General features: G+C 27.9%; 1 protein-coding gene across 2 annotated transcripts in view; it reads left to right on the top strand.

Moving 5' to 3' along the window:
- LOC107452468 (thyrotropin-releasing hormone receptor-like) overlaps positions 1–22971 on the top strand; it is a 90070-nt gene that overhangs the window by 19163 nt on the left and 47936 nt on the right. For both annotated transcript variants that reach the window (XM_087161351.1, XM_087161352.1), the window contains exon 2: positions 21253–21752. In XM_087161351.1, the coding sequence (XP_087017477.1) occupies positions 21253–21752 (500 nt within the window). The remainder of the gene's footprint in view (positions 1–21252; positions 21753–22971) is intronic.

Below are 22971 nucleotides of genomic sequence, written 5' to 3'. Positions count from 1 at the left end.
CAATGCTTTTTAGAAGCGAGTTTTAAATAAATAATTTTGGAACATTTTTCGTTTACTTTAACTATATAGGATATTTGGTTATTTTGTTTGATTTTGTAGCATTATATTGTAGAAGCAACTTATTCAAAAAACTCTTATTCCATTTTAATCTTTTACGATGTAGAATTTTTGTTTAAATTGTTTGCAAAATGCTAATAATAATAGAGAAGATATAGAAGAAATAGCAGTTTAAGCCGAGATACTTTATAAGAAACAAAAGGTCGTAAATGTAGTAGCAACAACATCCATAACTTCGAACATTTTCTCCAGACTTTCGGCAGCAATTTTGACAACGTCAGTTCGATTTCTAGACCAATAAAACCAGTGGACGAAATATCCAATATCACCCAAGCGTCTGTCTTGGTCCAAAAGGCGTAGACATAAAGAAGATTGATTGATTGGATATTTATTGAATGCAGCCAAACACGACTAAGCTGTTTTTATTTCACCACAAATAGTTGGTCATCAAATATTTGATGGTTTTATATAACTTTTTGAGAAGCCTGTTTATTTTGGAAATACGCTCATGAAAGTTCTTGAAAAGGCTCAATTGAGAGAAAGAATATAAAAATGCAGGTTTATCTGACTTATAAGCATTAATCTCAAATTGTTTTTCTGAAGTGTCAGAGGCCATCATCTTGATAAAGCTCCAATTAAAAACGAAATAGTTTTCATATTATTCTTATTTTGTTAATGTGTTCTGTGTCTATTCTTTGAATTTTCGTTCCGTTATTCACCCATAAATCAAAAATTAACTCTATATTAGTGATCAATAATTATTTTAATTACCTGCGAATAATGACTTTGACTACCTGTCTAAAATTATAAATAAATAAATCATAAATTTACTTTGAAATAAAGTTTGGTTTTTAAAAAGTTTCAAAAATTTAAAATCTCGAAAGTAGCATTTCAAACTATTAGAAATTATAAACCATTACTAATGAAAGAAATATCCAAATAACAGTATCTATTTCAATTATTAGGGGGATCGGAAATTAATATCGTTTCGGCGAAGTTATGTTCGTTAGTCTTGAAAACCATTTCATTTTTTTCGATCCATTTCGATTCATTTTCGATCCATCTTTTAAAAGTTGTTGCTAACGAGGGTGAATACATTATTGATTAAAAATTAAATCTTAATAACAAATATCAAACGCACCGAAACGACATTACTTTCCAGTCCCCCTTATAAATTCGTTAATTTGGAGCATAAAAGTACTTATCGAAATACTTAATAGCACATATGACATTTAAAAATTATTATTATTATTATTTAAAAAAATTATTAATATTTATAATTTGTTAACAATTTATTAGTTACATAAATAAATAATACAAAGACAAAAACACAGAAAAAAACACCGGAATTTTAAGCTGTATTTCATAACCATAAATTATTAAATTAAATTGTAATATTTTTCACTTACTTTCACCTAAATTTAAACAAAATAATGAAAAACGTTTGAAAAATAAGTTTAATAAAAATTCTCTCTCAAAGGGATAAAAAAACTTTTACTTAATGGTTCTATTAGTTTTTTATTAGTAACATAAATAAATATTCTAAACCCAAATAAAAAATCCTTACGATCAATAATATTATGTTATTTTAATATTTTAACTGGATGTAAAACCATATCCTAACAATATCCGTTTACTTGATGTATATGACAAAACAGATATCGATAATATAACAAACTGTTATCAGGCAGCTGGCAATAATTCGATCTGTAACATCTATACTCATGTTGCCATTCACTGACATAAAATAGAGTCAATAAATACGAAGAGTGAAACATTGCAATGCAATTTAGAACTACGCAACACTATATATTCGTACAATATTAAGCAATTGTTATTTATCTAGATGAGAAAGAATGTGATTTATAAATAGTAAATAGAGGTCAGCTGTATCATCAATCATCGATTAAGGCCAAAAGAGTCAACTGTCCCTTTCAGCTGATCATACATTACCCATTTATTTACGGTCATTAACAATGATATAAATGTTTTCAACAACGATTGAGAAGAAATATTATTTATGGAATTATTTTGTTTGGGAAGAACCACCCATCAAAGAAATTGATGTAAGACATGTTTATGGTTTAATGGTTTATTTTCATAAATTAGTATCAACTTTAACTTAATTCACGTTTGAATGAGTAAAACATTTAAATATTTTTGTCAATTTGTTTTATTAATTTAAAGGAATTTCAACACTTTGTAATTCAGCATTCAATTTTCATTTTAAAATATGTTCTATGATATTTCATAATTATGTTACTAACTACTATAAATGTAAAAATATTTTGTATTCAGTTCTATTTTATTTCAATAAATATTGTATCTGAGAGAAATTAATTGATAGGCATAGTTTATTTCATAACCGTAGTTGAACAGCCGACCCAATTTTATGGGTTTACGACTACTAATGTTCAACTACGCAGCCTTGTAGTTTTAAACTCAATAAAGAAGACAGGGGAACTCCTGGAAAAAGTATTGGAGGGTATTTGCCTTTGTAGAGGACTTTTTGATGGAACTAACCCGCATTTGCGTTACATGAAGAGGAAGACCACGAGCACCTCCCACGGTTAGCTTGATGGCAAGTGAACTCTAACCCATGATCCGTCTACCACTAAGAATATTTCACGTCAGCACTGTGGTCAGTGTAAGGCGGGTTCGGAATTCGTATCGATCAGATATCCCCGGGATCGAACCCCGGTCCCCCTCATAGGAGGGCAAGCGCTCTATCCCCTGAGCCATTGCGGCTTTGATAGGTATATTATCCTAATCCAATACCCTGCTTATACTGAGAAAAAAAGTTTGGTCAAAACTACCAGAATATGGTAAAGTGTTTTTTGCTATATGGAAGCACGAAAATTCCTGATAATTTTTACCTAGTTAATATTTAATCATTTTCCTTAATTTAACCAAAAATGTGGTTCAATAATATATGATGAAAGTTGGTAAATCTGGTAAAATTAGGTAAGTTAATTTTATCATTATGCCATAGAGCATAGTATAGAAACCATTCAGTCGGATTAATTTACTTTTCAATTTTTCTTTAATGTGTGGTCAATTGTGCGGGCAAACAAAAATTTCCGGTAAACAAGAATTTCCGGTGAACCAGAATTTGCTAAAATCTGGTGATACTTTACAGTATAGTATAAAAAATTTATCAAATTAAATTTAATTTTATGTTTTGTATTATTACTAAATACGTGATAACAAAAACTATAATTTTGAAGACCTAAATTTTAAGTAAACCTTTACCGTTTGAAATGAAATTGTTACCCAATGGATGGTTCAAATACAGTATCTTTTGGTGCTTATTACCAGTATTATGGTTTTTTGTCAAAAATATTATTTTTTTTTATTAGAAATATCTTCACAACACTTTACGGTAATTTTGCCAGAATCGCTTTTCCATGCTTGCTCAGTGACATTTCATTTAACTTCACTCATGCTATAAAATGAACTAAATAATTCTTGTGTAATAGATAACATTTGTAATCATATAAACTAAAAAATCAACAAATTAATGGTTTAAATACATTATATTTTTGCTTTTAATACCAGATTTATAGTTTCTTTTACAATAAATGTCATTGCCATACAGTACAATAATTTTACCAGAATTTTTTTTCTCTGTGTAAGTTCCTTCAGGAAATCGGTAATAGAAAACTGTCATAAAAAGTATTCTTTACAGAGATATGTAATAATATTATTAATAATAATTACTATTATTATAAGGTCAAAGTAGATAAATAAGTGAAACAAAACGATGTAGAGATTGGCAATTTGTAACACTAACAGCAAATAGAATTATTGTCAATATTTACATCACTATTGTACTTGATTGTAGCATCGATTTATTATTTTTGTACTATTTTTCAGGTGAAAGAGAGATGATTATTATCAAAATTGGGCTTATATTTAAAAACGAGAACATTATTAATCGATAGATTTATCTTTATTATTCTATAGATATTTAATCATTTTATCGTTTAAAAAAGAGAACGATGCATGAACAGAAATATAAATTAGTTGGATTGGTAGAAAATGCTCATGAAAATCAAAAGAGCTAAAAATATATAAAAAACACTTGTTTCAATACAATTTATTACAATTTGTTCTAAGCGATAGTAGTTAACAAATCTAAAATTGCCTCGCTTGTTCTCATTTACTAGTTCAGTAGTTTGTTAATTACGAATTGTTTGAATGAGACTTGAGGTGTGAAAGAGACATGATTTGCGTCCCAACTAAAAGCTCTAAATACAAAACAGTCCAAATGAGACTAACATTAATAACAAGGAACTATGCACACATTGATTCTACTATTAACAGTAGAACATCGAAAATAATTTCGACAGATAGGAAATATTGTTATTTTGAATTTGCTAACTACGCGAAATTTTTTTTTGTTAAAATTACCGTACTCTATAATAACATTTCTGATAAAAACTATAATTCAGGATAAAAACAAATAAAATAGGAAATTCCATTCATACGGTAGCAGCTTACTGGATATTCTGGTTTACAAAGTTACAGTATTCATTTAAACGCATTTAGTGAAAAAATACTAAAATGAAACATAAATTTCATCGATTAAATGGTTTTTAGGCCATGCTCTAAGGTAGCATGACCAAAATTACCAAATTTTAACACATTTACTATCAAACAGTCTGGTAAAAATACTATAATTTACTGTCATTTTTAAGAAAAAACATGACCAAAAAGAATTATCTTCCTTGAGGTATTCCAATAAAGCCAGAAAAATGGTGAATTTTACCATAATTTGACAGTTTTGTCCAGTTTTTCTTTCTCGGTCAACATACTGTAAATCGATGCATTAAAAAATTACGTAAGTGTAATGTGTATAAAAATCAAAAACGTGTGGATTTGTGTTAAAAAGTAGTTTTAACGGAGCATGTTGCGAAATTAAATTTCTTATATGATATACTTTTTACATTTGCGAAAATCGCTGAGTCACACTTAGTAAAAATGTTTTGCTGTAAATATTAGGATACAATATTTTACGATAAAAATGGATTTTACGGATGATGCCGGTACAATGTGCCGGTACCTTATGCCGTAATTTTTTACAGTGTAATCAGTACTTAATTATTTATCAAGCAACGTAATTAAGGAACATAATTATGCTTTTTTTTCAGAAATGCCATTGCCAAAGAGTACGGTATTTTTAAAAGATTTTTTTTTCTTGCAGCGAACATCTTGAAGTTATTTTTTTGATCATCCAAACATCAATGTACCATTAATGTTTCTCTTAGATTCTGCTTCAAATTATTCTCGGATATTCACTTTTTTTAGTATTTGTTACCCTTTCCGGTGACATCACATTATTATATTCATAAAACAAAGCAATTGAAATGCACAACAAACGGAAAGAAAGGTTAACTACTCACAGAATCTTTGAAGTCAACAATTATGCTATGAATCATGGCAATGGAAAATAATGGTCAAAATTATATCGCACCCATGCAATTTTTCCGATGCAAACACAATATCAATTTTAACTTTTTTTTAAATTCCCGACAATTAGGTTTATAGAAATAATTTTCAAAAGCTCAAATTTAGAAATAAATAATTCATGTTTACATTGTGCTTTAAAAAATTTAAGTGACGTAACCTCAGTTTAAGATAACTATCAACGTTTATTTCACTTGTGTTCCCCTTTCATAAGAAACCAAACATAAAATAAGCCAACAAGAAAAATTAAAAGCTTTCATTAAACTGCCATTTAAATTCCCTTTAGATTACCGAATTATAAGCCAGAAAAAGACAAAAATTATATATTTTAAACATTTGAGAAAAAAGTACTTGTTCGCATTTCAAATTAAACAATTTGTGGTGCTAATCATATCCTATGAGAAAATTCATTGCAATGAGGCTGAACTAATTTCATCAAGTAATAAAATAATGGTAATAATAAGCAGGAAAATAAACGTAATAAGACAAGACTGAATTCAACATTCTTCTAGAAGTTAAATTTTACAAACAAATCAGAAGTTAAATTTTTTTACAAGTTAAATTTTATAAATATAATCTAAACATAAACTTTGTAATTTGAATCCTGCAACCTTCTGGTTCTTTTCTCTTATCTACAATTTTAAGCAACAAGAAAAATATTTACTTTAAATTGTTTAAAAGAATTCGATATTAAATATTCCGCTTTTTTTTTTAGACAGATGTATTGGATTTGGTTTACGAAACTTAAACTACGCTTTCAAATGATAAAGGGCAGGTTTCTAATTAAACTTGAATAATTCGAATGTAGTTGTGTTCTAACAGGTCGTAGCAACCTCAACTCTCACAAATTGCTTACGTTAATACTAAGTGAAAATGCATGTTTCTGAGAAAGAGGCACTTTAGTCAATTATATGAGCTAAATCAATAGTACTGAAGCTAAATGTTTCTCCCAATCCATTTAAGTATTGAGATATATACTACTTACTAGTCTTATGTATTTTAAAATATAAAAAAAAAACATGAATGGTTACAAAAGCTAAGTTGAAACTAAAGATGTAATCTAAAGCGTGATTAGTGTATTGAATTATCGATTTTCGTTCAAATATGATATTGATATTTAGAAGATAAGAACAGACAGTATCGTATTTTGTTCTTAAAATTGTTTGCGATTAGAGTAAAATGATTGATTGATGAAAGAAATGAAAATAATTACACAATTATGTCTTTTGGTTCTTGAAATAATAAGGAGTTAAAAGCTTTTTTATTTTTTAAACTTCCTAAATGAAATTAGACGTCTTTGCCTACCTTCCAGTCTGCTTTTTTTAAAGTACTTCAAGTGCACTACAGAAAGTTTACATCAAAGAAAAATTAGATTAAAAAGGTACCACTGTTTCAGAGATCCACGTGTAGTTCAAAATCAAGTAATGAAATCACCTAATAAATATAAAATCAACCTGATCAATATGAAATCAACCTGATCAATATGAAATCAAACTCATATTGCATAAGTGACAATAATACTTTTAATTATTACATATTACGTGATCACACTTTCAGTTTTTGGAGCATTTTTCAGACTTGTCAAAAATGAGCAGGATCGTGATGAATTTGTTATTAAATAAGATTTAGTGCTCAGTTTTATTTATGCAGCATTTTAATTAGCAAAATATATTTAATAGCTCGATAATTTTGAAGGATTTTAAAATAAATTCGCAACTTCAAAATTGAAATAAATTCGCAACTTCGTTAAACTCAAAATATTCACTCACTCTGGTAAAATTTATATTCTAAAATTACTGTAAAATAAACGACAGTAGTCTGTCCATACAATTAACCGTAAAGCTTGCGGTAAATTTTTTTTTTTACCTTTGCGGTTTCGAAACCGTTTACAACTAGTATGGTTAAAAAAACATGAATACAAATCTATACAGGTTTTTAACCATTTACAACCAGCATGGTTTCCAATCCGTAAATAAGAAATTAAACTGGACATGGTGCTGCCATCTATACGCAAATAAGAGTTACGTGTTTTAATTGTCTAGGTCTGCAAATCTGGGAGTGTAGGATACTGAAAACTCCTCATGTGTTGAAGGGAAAGGAGAGAATATTGTGGTGTCAACGCTGAGACTTGAACTCTTCTGTCGGTTATAAAATTAACAGATTAGCCCCCTCGTTTATAATATATACCCAGATGAAAGGTGCTATGTGCCTTCTTTAGTTAGACCTATTTTGTGCTATAAGATTCAGGTTGTTTAACCTTCCGTTAGTCGCGCGCACCTCACAGGTGCATCCCTACTGCATTTCCACCTCCTTTGCCGTCAAAAGATTTTTCCGGGGGTCGAGCCTAATGTTATGTTCCTAACTTTGGATTACTCAAATGTTCGTGTAAAACCGACCTTAGAACATGTCGATGGAGAGTTGGAACCGCTCAAATCACCCCTCTGGTGCAGCGCGACCATTGACGCAAGTATTATGGATATAATATTTTTATGAATTAAATATATATATTTTATCTCATTTTCTGTCCTACTCAACGTAGCAGGTATAAATGGTCAAGTTATATACGAAGAAAATGGTTACGGAGTAAAAAACCGCAGAACCTTCTTGCGTCAATTGGTTGATTATCTTGGGATGGAGGAAGAGATCCGACGCGAGAGCAAGAAAAATTTATCTTCGGTACTTCGCTAAATAAATTTTTTGATATTTATCTCTGTAAAGAGTCTTAAATTGGAAACAATTAAATATTTAAACTAGACTAAATTTCATTTGGCTTTCAAAAAATCAGAAACACCTCATAGGTGCAACGCGATTAACCATGTCGGAAACAAGTGCGCGACTAACGGAAGGTTAACCATATTAGGTGAAAACAGTTAATAAATGGTTTTTCTTACAGTTAACAGTTTGAATACCATCTTATTTATGGTTATTTGACTGTTTTGTTTAAATAAGGGAAATTAGCATTTAAAGAAATTGCTATGTAATCATTTCTCTTCCGAGAAATTTCTAACAGTGTATTTGTCATTATGGTATATTAATTGAAATAGTCTCTTTATAAATTAGTGACTTTCACTTGTGAGGCAATTTTGAACAAAATTCACAAAAAATTGTCTAGTTTCCTATAATTGTATTAAAAATTAAGCAGTCTTGCGACTATATGAATGGAAGGTACTTTTAAAAAGAAACGTTTATTACTACGTTTTCTGCAACAATTAACTCTTTATTAACCTTTAGTATTTGAGTTTCTTTTTTTAAATTCATAACTTTGTAGTGAAGGGATGATATTCTTAATTAATACTCTTCAGGGCATCTCAGCTATTTATTTTAAAAGTTGACAAGTTGTGAGAATATTAAAGACTTATTTGGTTCTTTATACTAAAAAATTCTTATACTTATTTACACACGATAATTAATGGACATATGAGTAAGAATAAAAAGTTAATGTTATCAGTAAAGTATGAAAGCAGATAATATTCACATTAGCTAGCTCATCTGAAGATTAACTAGAGTAATCCTTTAAAGTGGAGAATCAAGAGTTCTCACAATTTATCTACGCAATGAGCACATAGATAATTTCCGTATTGTTAAAATGCAAAAGTCTGTTTCGATTATCCTGTCAACTAATTTGTTGCTGATTCGATATTCTTGCCTTGATTCTTAAGGTATTAAAAATAAATAAATGTTAATTTTCTTAATTTAATAATATTTTAAATTTATTGATACTTTGTACTTTACTTTTTAAAGCCCTTTAGGATTTTATCAACTAATGTGATTGTTTTATCGTAATAACTTGATTTTTTAAGTCAGGAAAAGAAATCAATAAGCAACATTCAGTTAATTTAATCGTACAGTGACGTTGCTGTTGTTCCTGTAATTTTTTTCTCACTTTAAAGAGTCCCTGATGTATAATATGCGCATTATCTAGGTAAATTGTCACATTCTCTAAAAAAATGATCTTTTACGAATCATCTTAGTTTGATCATTAGTCAGATAATCAGTAAAATATCTTATTTCTATACTTTAGAAGAGTATTTAATTTCTGCAAATTCATAGTTTACATATTTTAATAAAAACACTCCTCATATTTTCAATTTTAAAATAGTTTATTATTTCAACGCTTTTTACTTTAAAAACATTATTGATTGCATACAAATAAGCCGTTTATAAAATACCACAATTGTCCTTAGTATATAAAAATGAGTTTTCTAATTTGATTTATTTATTTCTCGAATGAAAAACCTTTTTTATAAACGTTTTCTAAACTAAATTCAATAAAACTATGCTTTATAAGAGAGTGGCTGCATATCTTTGAACATTTGCAATGAAAACAAAGACAAAAACACATGAAAATAATAACACAGACGCAAAAAAGAAAACAAACAATGAAAACAACTCTTATCTTCATTTCCTGTTTATTTTATTGTTTTATAAAGAAGTTTTGGCTTCTTTCATTTTTTTTTTTTATCCTTATGCTTTCATAATTGATTATAAATGTTGATAATTTGTTAGTGACGGAAATTCTTTTGTATCGTTGATACTTATTTTTAACAATAATGAAACAATGTTCGGCATTTTAAAATCAATCAAAAATGAAACTGCATCCATTCTTTATTTGATTTGACAATAGTTTATTAAATAAAGAATGTTTCATATTTTTTATTATTTTTGTTTTTTCTAGTGCATTCAACGTAAAATAATTTTGATAAAAATATTTTTTTTTCAAGCAAGTCTTATTTTAAAATAATTCGAACATATGTTGCCATTCAAAGATTTTTAATCGAGTTCAATTTCTTTTGTGCCTTAATTTGTACGATTTAAAAAGATTATTTCAAACTTGTAAGAAAATATACATGTTTTGCTAAGCTGATTAAAGAATTAATTAAAAATGTGCTTTTCAACGAAATATTGGCGTAAAATATTTTTAATTCCGGATATTATAATACAGAAATGGGTGAAATTCAGAAATTGGTGAAGGAAAGAATATCATAAGCAATCAAAAATAGTGTTTTAAACGTATTTAAATGTGCGATTGAAATAATACATGCAAACCTACCTTAAATTGTACGATTTAAAAAGATTATTTCAAACTTGTAAGAAAATATACATGGTTTAAAAGCTAGTTAAATAATTAACTTAATTTTCAACGAAATATTAGCATAAAATGTTTTTAATTTTGGATATTGTAAATCAGAAATGGGGGAAATTTAGAGCTTGGTGAAAGAGAGAATATAATAAACAATCAAAAGTAATATTCTAAGCATATTTGAATCTTAAAAATCTTTCTACTGAACAATAGCGCAAAATTAATTTATTGACGATGATTAAAAGTGAAGATATGATAATAAATTCTAGGGTAAAAAGGTTGTGAAACAATAAGGTAGTGTATGACAAAATATCGGGGAAAAAACATTTTTTACTACGAGTAACATTTGCACTTTTAACAAATTCCAAAGAATTTTTGAGTTGAAAGTTAAAAGCTTTTTAATGGAATTTTCTAGGGATTACGTTTCAGGCCCATTGAGCAGCTGTATTAAAATAAGCTAATATCAAAACATTTCACTTCCTTAAAGTTTAAAAAGATTTCTAACCTTTAATCAGTTTCTTTCATGCAATTTCCATGCAAATAATTTTGTTTTTACTCTTAAGCATATTTGAGAGCGTTTTTTGTATATCTACGGGACATACGGGTTATAGGGTAAATTTTTAATTGAACCAATTTTTAAGCTATTCATTTATATATTTTTATGTTATTATTTAACATATTAATTAGATCCGAAAGCCCTTATCAATAGCAGCATTTTCGTATATTTGTGAATGATACGGAATATTTTTCACTTTTATTTTATTTTGCAATATATGTATTGTAATAAGTCTGCCTATGATCGGAAACATTTTCGATAGTTTTAGAAGCAAATGATAGGAATTTTTTTAATTAAACCAATTTTCAACCAGCTTATTTTTTATATTATTTGATACTAAGCATCCAAAACGTACTCGAAAGAACTGAAGCATTTATCCAAGAAAGATACGTATTTTTTTAATAATCAATCCAATTTTCAGCAGTTAATTTTTTTTAAAATTAACAGAATTCACATCCGAAAATGTTTCTTTTTGACTGAATGCATTGATCTGGCAGCATATATCTAAATGCATTGATCTGAATGTATATATCTAATTGCATTGATCTGAATGCATAGATCTGAATGCATTGATTAATCCGTTTATGAATAAAATATGTTTAGCATGAAAACTTTAATTGTAAAGATCTCACATAATGAGATTCAATAGCTCATTTACGGAATATAAATTTAAGTTTAAGCAATTGTCTCAGATAATTTTTGTCGTTTGGATTCTAAGAATATATCTCGATATTTACAGTATTTCAATTTAAGTTCAAACTTGCTTTAGAAATTAAAGTTTCTAGTAATTCACTAGCATTTTAAAATATTTATTGTATTAAAAAATATAGCTAATTTACATTAGTTGTTTTAAAAAATATGAATTTTTTGTATGTTTGTTTTCAAATGAAATCTCTGATTTATTTTTTCTGTAGTATTTATTACAAGGCAGTAAATGATTAATCAAATTTACCGTAGAGCAAAAGCCACTAGTGCTTATTCATATCTTATTTTTGTGCTTGTAAATACATTGTTTAGAGTCAGTGAACTTAGAATAAACTTTATTGGGGAAAGTCAAAGATTCTCAGACCAAGGTAACCCTATGTCTTTTTGAGACCAGTTACGACTTAGTCCTCTAACTCCAAGTTAAAAAAAAAACTAAAATAAATAAATTCAATCGTTTTTCAGCGAAGTTTTGATTTGAGTTTAATTTCTATCTTAGTCGATAGACGGAGAAACAAATTCTTGTAAAATTACTGTACTATATGTTAACGACATTTATAGTAAAGAAAATCATCACTCTGGTTAGTAAAACAAAAAATATATGGTATTTGATCCATACTTATGGTACTTCTCTCATTCATATGGTAACGATTTACGGGAAAGTTATATTCTCAAAAATGAAGTTTTGTTACTATACGTTAAGCAAAAAAATGCAAAACTGGAAATTAAATTTATGTGAATAAATGGTATTTATACCATGCTCACGAGAAAATTGTCACATTTTATAACGTGTTATAAAACCATAGTTTAATTTTACTTTCACGAAAAAGTTAACCAAAATAACCTATAAAAAGTTAACCAAGTTAACCATAACCAAAAAGTTTTGGTAAAAATTACTGATTTTTTTGTTTTTTTAAAATGCAAAAAGCATGGTATGTTTTATTATATTCCGGTACATTTGACTCTTTTTAGTGCGTGTATTGCATATTCTATTGTATACGTTTCTAATTTATTAACACTGGAGTGCAACAAATTATGTACTGAAAAATTACTATTCTTAAGAAGTTTTAAGTATTTTTCCTTAACCAAAGTTAAATTTTGTTTTTAAGTTTTAATATAATATTTTCATGCATTAGTTCCCAAAATATTCATGTAATAGAAATAAAAATTTTTAAGCATAACTTCCGAAATTTCGTCTCTTAAAGATCTATAGTAGCATAATAAAAGAAAAAACTCGCAACTACTTTAAAAAAAATTATAAACTATAAGAAATTTGGAGTTATTTTGTTTCACATTAAAAATTAACGGTAACTGAAACTGAATTAACAAGTCTTAAATGCACTTTGATTCCAATCTGTCTTTTTCTCTTTTCTTTACAAATAATTAGAAAATTTAATCTACAAACTTAAAACTTCTTTTAGTCTTCGGCAATAATACTGCAGCAACTGATGATTTATGTTTCAAGTCATAAATTGAAGAAGACATTTTATTGTTATCTAAGAATTAATCTGCATTTCTTAATAGATTTCAGATTCATGGTTTTATAAGATATTTAAAATAGATAAAATTTCAAACATCTAATTTTTACTTTGATGCATGTCTTTCTTTATTAAGTTTGAAAGTGGAATTTTAATTTAATCATGAATTTTAATTTTTATGGAAGAGAGTAAAAAATTTTATTTTCTACTGAGGAAATATGAAACCAATTTTTTGAGTATTTAAATACATTATAAATGTTCATTTGGAAATGTTTTGTTAGCGATATTTTCATAGCAAACAAGCTTTGCTATGAAACTAGAACTAGCTAGAACAAGCTAGAACTTAAATCCCCTCCTTTTTACCTTTTCGAATATATTTAAAACCACTTAACCGAATTGATCAACCTCATTATCATTTTCCTATTATTACTCAATTTAGACTCAAAAAACTGAGAAACTAAGTAAAATAATCCTTTTTTTTACCTTTTCTGTACACGTTCAGTTAAAGAAAACGATGAAAAGATAATAATTTACTTAAAAGCTTTTTGTAGGTAATAACACATTAAAGATTCATTAATGCACTTTGGATTATTCTCAATCCTTTTTTCTCCTACTCAGAGAATTTTATTCTTTCTCTGAAAGATTGCATTTAAGACGAGATAATTGTTTTCTGCATTTTAATTTGGTAACCAAAACTTAATCGTTTATTTCAATTTTACTAAAGATGTATTGTTAAAGTTTACTTTTCTCTGGAAATCATCAGCAATTTAACGTAAAATAAATTAATTTTTATAATGGATTTTCCCTCTCTAATTTCTTTAATTAATCGTATTTACATGTAAAACCAATATATTATAGCAATTTATTTTATGTTAGAAAAAAATTTAAATAATTGAGCTTGATTAGTTAGCATTCATATATTAAATGTTTAAGTAACACTGTTGATATGGTTATTGAGTAAACAAAGTATCATAGTTTGGCGTTTATCACATATCTATCTTAAATTGTTATTATTATAAATATACACAGCACCAGTAAAAAACGGACCACCCTGGGTAACTTTTGATCTAATAATCGGATTTTCACGTTCTAGTTCCAATTTTAATGGCTTGAAGAGGGGAAGGCTAGTTAATTAATGCAGGTGATATTTTAAATTATGAAATCAGACACAAAGACGTAATTTCTCCATAATTTGAACGTCAGAATTCTTTGAAAAAAATTTATGTTTATTTTTGTGTCTAATACATACTTTTTTGTGGCTGTGATTTCTTAACTTAAAATATCGCCTGCACTTATTAATTAGCATATCTGAAGTCACCTCCTTAAACCATTAAGAATGAGTCTTAGAACGAGAAGATCCGATCATTAGATCAAAAGTTATTCAGGGTGGTCCATTTATTTTGGCTCTCTGTAGATACATGCTAATTTGTTTAAATAGATTATTAAAAACAATTAGTTGGTGAAGATTGGTTTATACTATTTGTAGATATTTCAAAAATTAAATTGGGTGCAATTTCGAAATCTAGGATTGAATCAGATATAATTCAATGTCGAAAGTATGTAGTATTTCAAACGAATAATAGATAATAAAATAACAATTAAAACATGTTTTAAATTCAGTTTTCTTGTTTAAGACTTTGATATCCAGTTATGCTAGTAGAAGATTAATGCATGAATTGCAAACAGTAATTCCTACAACTGATGCAACTTAAAAAATTATGAAATATAATTTGAGTTTCGATAAAAAATTAAAAAAACGTTATTATCTCTGTGTAGGTATTTTATTTTTGTCTAAATAAAATTTGATATTTCTAGATATTTAATCATAATTTCTCTTTAAAAAAAAACATATTATACGGGCAAAATCTATAAATCTCATATCTCGTTGGGTTTTTACAATTAAAAATCAAAAACGAGAAAAAAAATCATGTCATGGAAACAGAATATTTTTTTTTCCTGAACTCATTATGATATTTTTTTCTTACTTTTCTTAGCAACGTTAAATATCATAAAAAGCATAAAGGCTAATTAAGTTGAAGATATTCGTTGCGGCTGATACGTTATTTTTACTGAATAATCCTATTAGCATAATCTTTAGAAATGGTTTAATTTTCTTAAAAAAAAAGGAGGATGATAATTTGTGAATAATTAAGAGCTCTCTTTGACTTAATGTAATTTTTCGCAAATTTTAAATAAGTTATTTTGTCATTCTGGAGAGTTTTAACAAAACACTGAGCTTAGAATATGGCTTCAATTTTTTAAAAAAAGAAAAAAATTATATTTTTTTATAAGCGTCGTTGAACAGCAGACCCAATTTAGGGTTGACAATCGCCAACGTCCAGCACCGTTGTCGAGTAATTTTAAATGCAATTAAGAAGACAAATAAACTCTTGGATCAAGTATTTGGAGAAATTTGCTTTCATGGAAGACTTTTTGATGAAACTAAACTGCGTTTACATTACATGGAGAAGAAAACCACGAAAGCCTCCCATGCTAAGCCAGACGGTAAAGAGATTCTCACCCACGATCCGTCTACCACTGAGGATATTTTATGTCACTTCGGGGATCGGTGCGAGATCGGTTCAAAATTCGTATCAACTGGGATTCGAAAAGCCGTCACTGGGCCATCGAAAAGCCATCAAAAAGCCATCACTGGGATTCGAACCCTCTTGACCTCATTGCGATGCAAGCGAAAAATTGAACTTTAGATAATTTACGGCACCCGTCATTTAATTTTCTAACACTATTTATCTTGCATAAAAAAGCGCAAGTTTATATCCATCCTTTTCAAATTTAGCCTTACTATCCAATGAAACAACATGTATTATTGATATGAGTATATTAATACTAATTATAACATAATATTTATTCTTTTTTAATTTTTATATTACTAATAAAGATATGCTAATAGCATATTTTAATATTAAAATATTAAAATATACTATTAATATAATGTACAATAGTATTATGATATTAAGATAAAATAATTAATTCAAAAATTAAATATAATATAAAATATTTAAAGAAACGAAACGAAAGAAAGAAACTTCATAAAAAATATTCTATATGAAATGAAGATGTATGTAATGAATGTGTATAAATCTATTATGTAGTGAAATCGTATTACATCTTTACAACTTTTTTATCTTAATATATCTTTTATCTGCTTTTGTAAGCATATTATTAGTGAGAGTTCTCTGCTAAAAGCTCTAGCTCAGAAAATAAAAAATAAAAATAAAGTATTTCGTCCTGAGACCAACTAAGGTTTTATCAAGTATATTAATACTACAATATAAATAACACAATGTTTATATATTTTTAATTTAATATTATTAATTCATTTTATTAATAGCAATATTCAAAAAATATACTCTAATATAATAATATTAATCTAAAATAATTCACTCAAAAATACAATGAGATATAAAATAATTAAAACAAAAACAGTGTAAACATTAGTTAAATTTAACTTTGAATTTCACTGACAAATATTCTGAAAATTATGATGTAATGAAGTCTTATTACATCAGCTATTATATGCATATTATTTACGAAGACTCTTAGCTAAAAGCTCGAGTACAGAAAAAAAATAAAAAATAAAAATAATAAAGCTCTTCCTGAGACGTGCATTAGTCATACATATAAATCAAAATAACACAAATTAGCTGCATCAAGTTATCTCAACAAAAATATCTTAACAACACTGTAAAAAAAAAATTCTATAACGGAAAATTTCTGGCAGCAAAATTGCCAGATATTATACATATAGTGCGGAAAAAAACACGCTGAGAAAAACTTCCTGTAACAAAATACTACAGAAAATATCGGTATGCCTCATATATTCACTGTCAGTCAGTGTTCGATCCACTGCCAGAGAATTTGGCATGCAGGTATTCTCTGGCATTCTCTGGTTTGCATAGTGAAATAGATCCTTAAAATTTGATAAGTTCTTCAATTATTCTATTTGTAGTATGATTTCCCGCAATTTTGCCGCTTTTATGTACCTATGACGTCAAAGGTTTTCATATTCAAAACAGAAAAAAATGTGTTCTCAACAGAAATAATCTGTATCAATAGTTACAGATTTTTTTTAGCAGAATAAATGGGTGACTCTTCGGAAACATGAAAATTCGGAACAAAAAATTTCTTCAAATTTAAAATCTTCAAAATAATCTAATTTTTTTTTGTGTATTTATTTAGTTACATTTATTAATATCTTATAGACAGCAGTGCAATTTATTGACATTTCCTCTAGAAAAAAAATTAAATAGAAATTCACCAAATTTTGAATGCCTTGAAAATGACGCATTAGCTTAGAAGTTTAAAAAACGGTGATTTTAAGCTAACAGTAAGTAACTCAACTTAAGCCTTTATGTTAGATGGACCATAAATTGCTTAAATTAATTCTTTTTATCCTCTGTAGAAAGAATCAAAAAAATTTTTGTTGCTGACAAGTACAGAATAAAATTGTGTATAATAATCAATCATTAAGCAAATGACTTTGAAGCATATTACATTCAAGCATATTGCATCAAGCATAAGAATTAGATATTGAAAAATTTAGGGGAAGTTTTGAAGCTAGTTATTATTGGAAATATACCAGGAAAATGACATTTTGAAATTCAGTTGAATTTTTAAAATATACAAACAGTCAATACTAATGCAAAGTCATTTTAAGATGCTAACACTAATGCTATTTATTAAAAAAAAATTTAAAAAAAGTTCTTCTAGTAGTATCATATTAGATCTTGGAGCAAGGGACTGTAAATTGTTATATTTTGTGAGAATCACCCATATACCAATGTAAAACTTATTGGCATATTTTTCACGTATTGCATACACGTATTAGCATATTTGGTATCACCTGAATGTTTCTTTTGACAGATTATGATGTAATTTAGCAGTAAATTTCTGTGACTTTAGAGAACAGAAATTTTATGTCGTAAAGTTCCAGAATTATGTTTTTTTTTCGAAATGCTTACAGTCAGCACTTTTATAAGCTTTACACTATGCTTCAAACAATAAATTAAAAGTATCGACTCATTTTGCCTAAGTCAGAAGCTAAAGGGCTTATTTTAAGGATATATCTCCAGAATGAAGGTACTGACTCATTTTATTTGTATTAACTAACTAATAAATGCAAATATTTGTAAAGCTATCTTTGAGAAACTGACCCTGAAATATCATTGAAATCACACTAAATATTAATTTTAAAGAAATCAATACTTAATTTTGAAAAAATATTGAAGTTCATTAAGGAATGTTATAAAAATAAGTTGGCATGTGTAAACAAAGAAATAGTTACAAATTTACTTACAAGATTTTAAGTGCAAATAAAATTTGTTTACTATACTTAACTGATACTCTAATTAAATATCACTAAATATGAAACTAAAAAAAAAAATGGTTTAAAAATAACAACTTCATTTGCTTGATACCTTCGTGACGTTAACTTAGTAGTAAATTTTATTTGAATTGTATGCGCCTGAAATAGATAGGGATACAGAAAATAAATACGAGAAACTTGTTTTAAAAATTTGGGACTCGATTCCGATTTAAATTTTTTTTTCTCCATATCTTGTCAGAATGAATGCTTTACAACGATAATTAACATTAATTAGTGAAATACTTTACTTCCTATTCCCGTTTACTTCTAACAAAATAATACTCACACGTATTTTTAAATAAAATTTGACTTATTACAAAACTTTCTGAAACTAATTAGTTTTAATGACTAAGACAAAAACTCTTTTTTAATAAAAGTGTTACATGGTATCATGCAGGTATTAGGTAAAAATATCACTAACTATTTTGTTTCACAAAACTATTTTGTTTCACAAGTTTCTTAATATCGAATACAGTTGTCGTAATCATTCCTCATATCAAATGTAAGAGAGAATATTTTACAACTACCTCATTAAGGCTTTAAAACAGAATACAAAGCAACAAAAAAAAAATACTTGATGAAAACCATCATCAGGAAATGGTATGAAGTTAAAGATCATCTGTAATTAGATATTAAATCAATTCTAACTGATTTTTTTTTCTAGAAAATAAAAAAATAAAGAAAGAAAGAAAGACATTCTAAAAATACTGCTACTTTTAAAACATGCTTATGATGGTCTCAGCTTGTAAAAAATTATTTTGACAACATAATTAATATATTATGTGTTCCAATTATTGCAGTTGTATCGCATTATGTTGTATTATTCTTGCAGATATAATTAGATATATTAGTAGATAATATCCTGAACTTAAAATTATGCTTTCGTTTGTCACGTAATTCAATAAGTCATATTTTAAATAATCAAAGGACCTCATTTTTTATTTAATGTGTGGATAAATATTTCAAACAATACATTGGGAAAAAATATTTTTTGATATCATTGCTACAACCTACGATATGAAAAATTCCAGATCGAATTCTGGTTAAAATTATCGGCACACTGAGAGCAAGCTCCAAAATCCACTTTACCAGAACATGCTACGGAACAAAATAATCTGATATACCGTAATTTTTACACTAATAATTATCGTAAAATTCCTATCATTAAAAAGTTATCAATGTAGAAATTACGGATCATATATTATTAATATCAATATTACATTATAAACGAATCATACATAATAATATATACGAATCATATGTAATAATATATGTGAATCATATATTATTTATTAATGTAGAAATACGGATATTTTATGGTAAAATGGATTTTATGGATGATGCATCTAAAGTGTCGGCACTTAATTCCGTAATTTGATCCGGAATTTTTTAAAGTGCATATTTATACTTCTGCGCCATTTTCTATCAATATTTTCAGAATTTGCATCTAAATTAGCATTTTCGTATTCAAACCAGTTTAATTAAAGCTTGCTCTATTTTTTAAAATTATAATTGTCAAACTGAACTTAGTATCTTAAGTCTTTAAGCGTCATTATATTCTATAATCTAATAAACTATTAAAATAAGATGCTCTGGTACTCAGTTATGATCGTAATTTTTTTATTCGGGCTTTATCTCGTAAACGATACCATCTGCACCTGAGCTTTTGCTTATATCCAAAGTTCGACATAGCTTAAACCTAGAATTTTCAACCACGTCAGATTGTACAACACTTTTTTAAGCATTTCAACGGATTTAATCTCGGATAGATAACGTCGTTTACATCTAAACGTGTAACTAAAGTACAAAATTCAGTATCTCTATAATTGAAGATCTTTCAACCATGACAGATTCTGCTAATATCCTTTAATGATCAACGCTAGTTTAGATGCTACGTAGCAAATACCGTCTACACCTGAGCTTGTGCAACGTCTCCTAAGTGCGATATTGCTATAAACAAAATCGCTATTTTAAGCATGACAGATTAAATGAACAATTCGATGCTTATTTATATAGATTAAATATCCGGTTGATGATGTCATTTTCACATAAACTTGCACCTAGGGTCCTGAATTCAGCATCACAACTATATTTTGGGTATCAAAAATCCTAATCTGCCGAAAAAAAGTGGGTTTCTTCAGAGAAAGTAAATATTGGAGAATGATTTCGTAACTTCTGCTTGATTGTGTCTTTGTTTAGTGTATGATTTGAGATGACTCCATCGAACCATTAAGCTTGAGTTTTATATCATGAAGATCCGATCATTGGATCAAAAGTTATTCAGAGTGGTCCTTTTTTTATTACGCACTGTACAATCATGCTCTTCTATTTGCTAACCCTCCTTACCTTCTTTCTTGCTGCCGTTAAAGCTGATATTGTCTCCTCTTTGCGTTAAATTTAGTAATAGGCTATGAAATCTTCAAATTCCTTAAATTTATTTTTTAACCTTAAAATACACGCTTTACACATTCTCGACACTCGTCAAATTTCATTTAAATTCTAATAAATTTTCTTTTTATTTTAGGTGATGAATGGATTTGGGGCAGATGGGGCTGTGCCATTTTTATCTTTCTGCAGTATCTTGGAATCAATGCCTCATCTCTGTCAATAACGGCATTTACCATTGAGCGTTACATTGCCATATGTCATCCGATGAAAGCTCAATTCATTTGCACCGTGAATCGAGCCAAAAAGATCATCATCGGGGTATGGATATTTGCCTCCATCTATTGTAGTCCTTGGCTCTTCCTCACCAAGACAGCACCCATATATTACAAGGGTTATGAGGATTTAGAAACGTGTACATTCGCTTTATCCAGAAATCTTTATGTCGGCTATTTTATGGCAGATATGGTTCTTTTTTACGCTTTCCCACTGCTTTTGTCGGTCATTCTGTATAGTCTCATCGCTAAAATTCTGTTCACAAACGAGATTCCAAAGACTCCTGGCAAAAAGAATGGTTCAACTCCGTTGTCTACAGGAGATTCAAAGAAGTCCAACAACAACTATAATGCTAGAGTACAAGTGAGTATTTTGAATTGTTGATTTCTTAAAAGAGATTAAAATTATTTTTACAAATATTCAGATTATTCATCTCTACTTATCTCGTTATTTTTTTTAAATTATTTTTACAAATATTCAGATTATTCATCTTTACTTATCTCGTTATTTTTTTAAAATTATTTTTACAAATATTCAGATTATTCATCTCTACTTATCTCGTTATTTTTTTAAAATTATTTTTACAAATATTCAGACAGATTATTCATCTCTACTTATCTCGTTATTTTTTTTGCAATATTTTTTTAAATGACTAAGAAGCCTCCGCCCGTGTTCGCTCCACTCTCCAGCAACCCTTGTGGTGCCCTCTCATTCAACTTTTTTATATTTTTCCTAGAAAATTTCCATTTATTACAAAAAAAGTCATTTGGTCTATAAAATATCTAATAAAATATCTAATAAAATAAGATTTTCTTAAAATTTTTATCGTAAGAAAGTGATTACTTGGATTATTTCAAAAAACTCAACTCCCTGAACTTGAAATAAATATTTCTTAACTTGAGAATTTAGAATGTGTGATGCAATAAGAAGCAATAAGTATGAAATAATTTTTCTTATAAGCTACACATTTCTCTCAGAGTTACTATATTGCTGATACAGGTTAACGTAAACGGTAGATGTAAAGCCCGTTGAATATGGTAGATCACCCCAAACTCAGGCCTGATCCTTATATTTAGCATTAATGTTAATATCTAATAATGGATTTAAAAGTTATTTTAATAATGCTTTGATTCTCTTCATATACCTTCACTTACTTCCCCCTTTATTATAACACGTAAAACATGATCAGCATATGCTTTTTTATGTTAAGTGCGAAAAATAAAAAACGGACAACCCTGAATGACTTTTGATCGAATGATCGGAATTTCACTCTCTAGGAATCAATATTAATGGCTCAAAGGGGTAACCAGAAATAAGCTAATTAATTAGTGCAGCTAATATTTTTAGTTACGAAATCAGACACAAAAATGTACTTTCTCTGAATAAACATACCTTTCTTTCAGCGAATTCGAGCTTCGGACTCCCCCTTCCCCAATAAGGGGAGTTCCGCAATCTGGGAAATATGGCCCTCAGAGTTTGATTAGCAGAGCAATTCAAAATTTGGATGTGAGTTTTATTTACTTATTTTGCGTATTTAGCTATATTTTGCGAATTTCTTAAGCGACTTGAAATATTTTTGCAC

The sequence above is a fragment of the Parasteatoda tepidariorum genome, chromosome 4 (genome assembly GCF_982258835.1).
Source record: "Parasteatoda tepidariorum strain Cologne lab strain chromosome 4, Ptep-v5.0, whole genome shotgun sequence".
In the NCBI taxonomy this organism is placed as follows: Eukaryota; Metazoa; Arthropoda; class Arachnida; order Araneae; family Theridiidae; genus Parasteatoda; species Parasteatoda tepidariorum.
The sequence above is the reverse complement of the archived record's forward strand: the minus strand, read 5'-3'. Positions and strand labels throughout refer to the sequence as shown.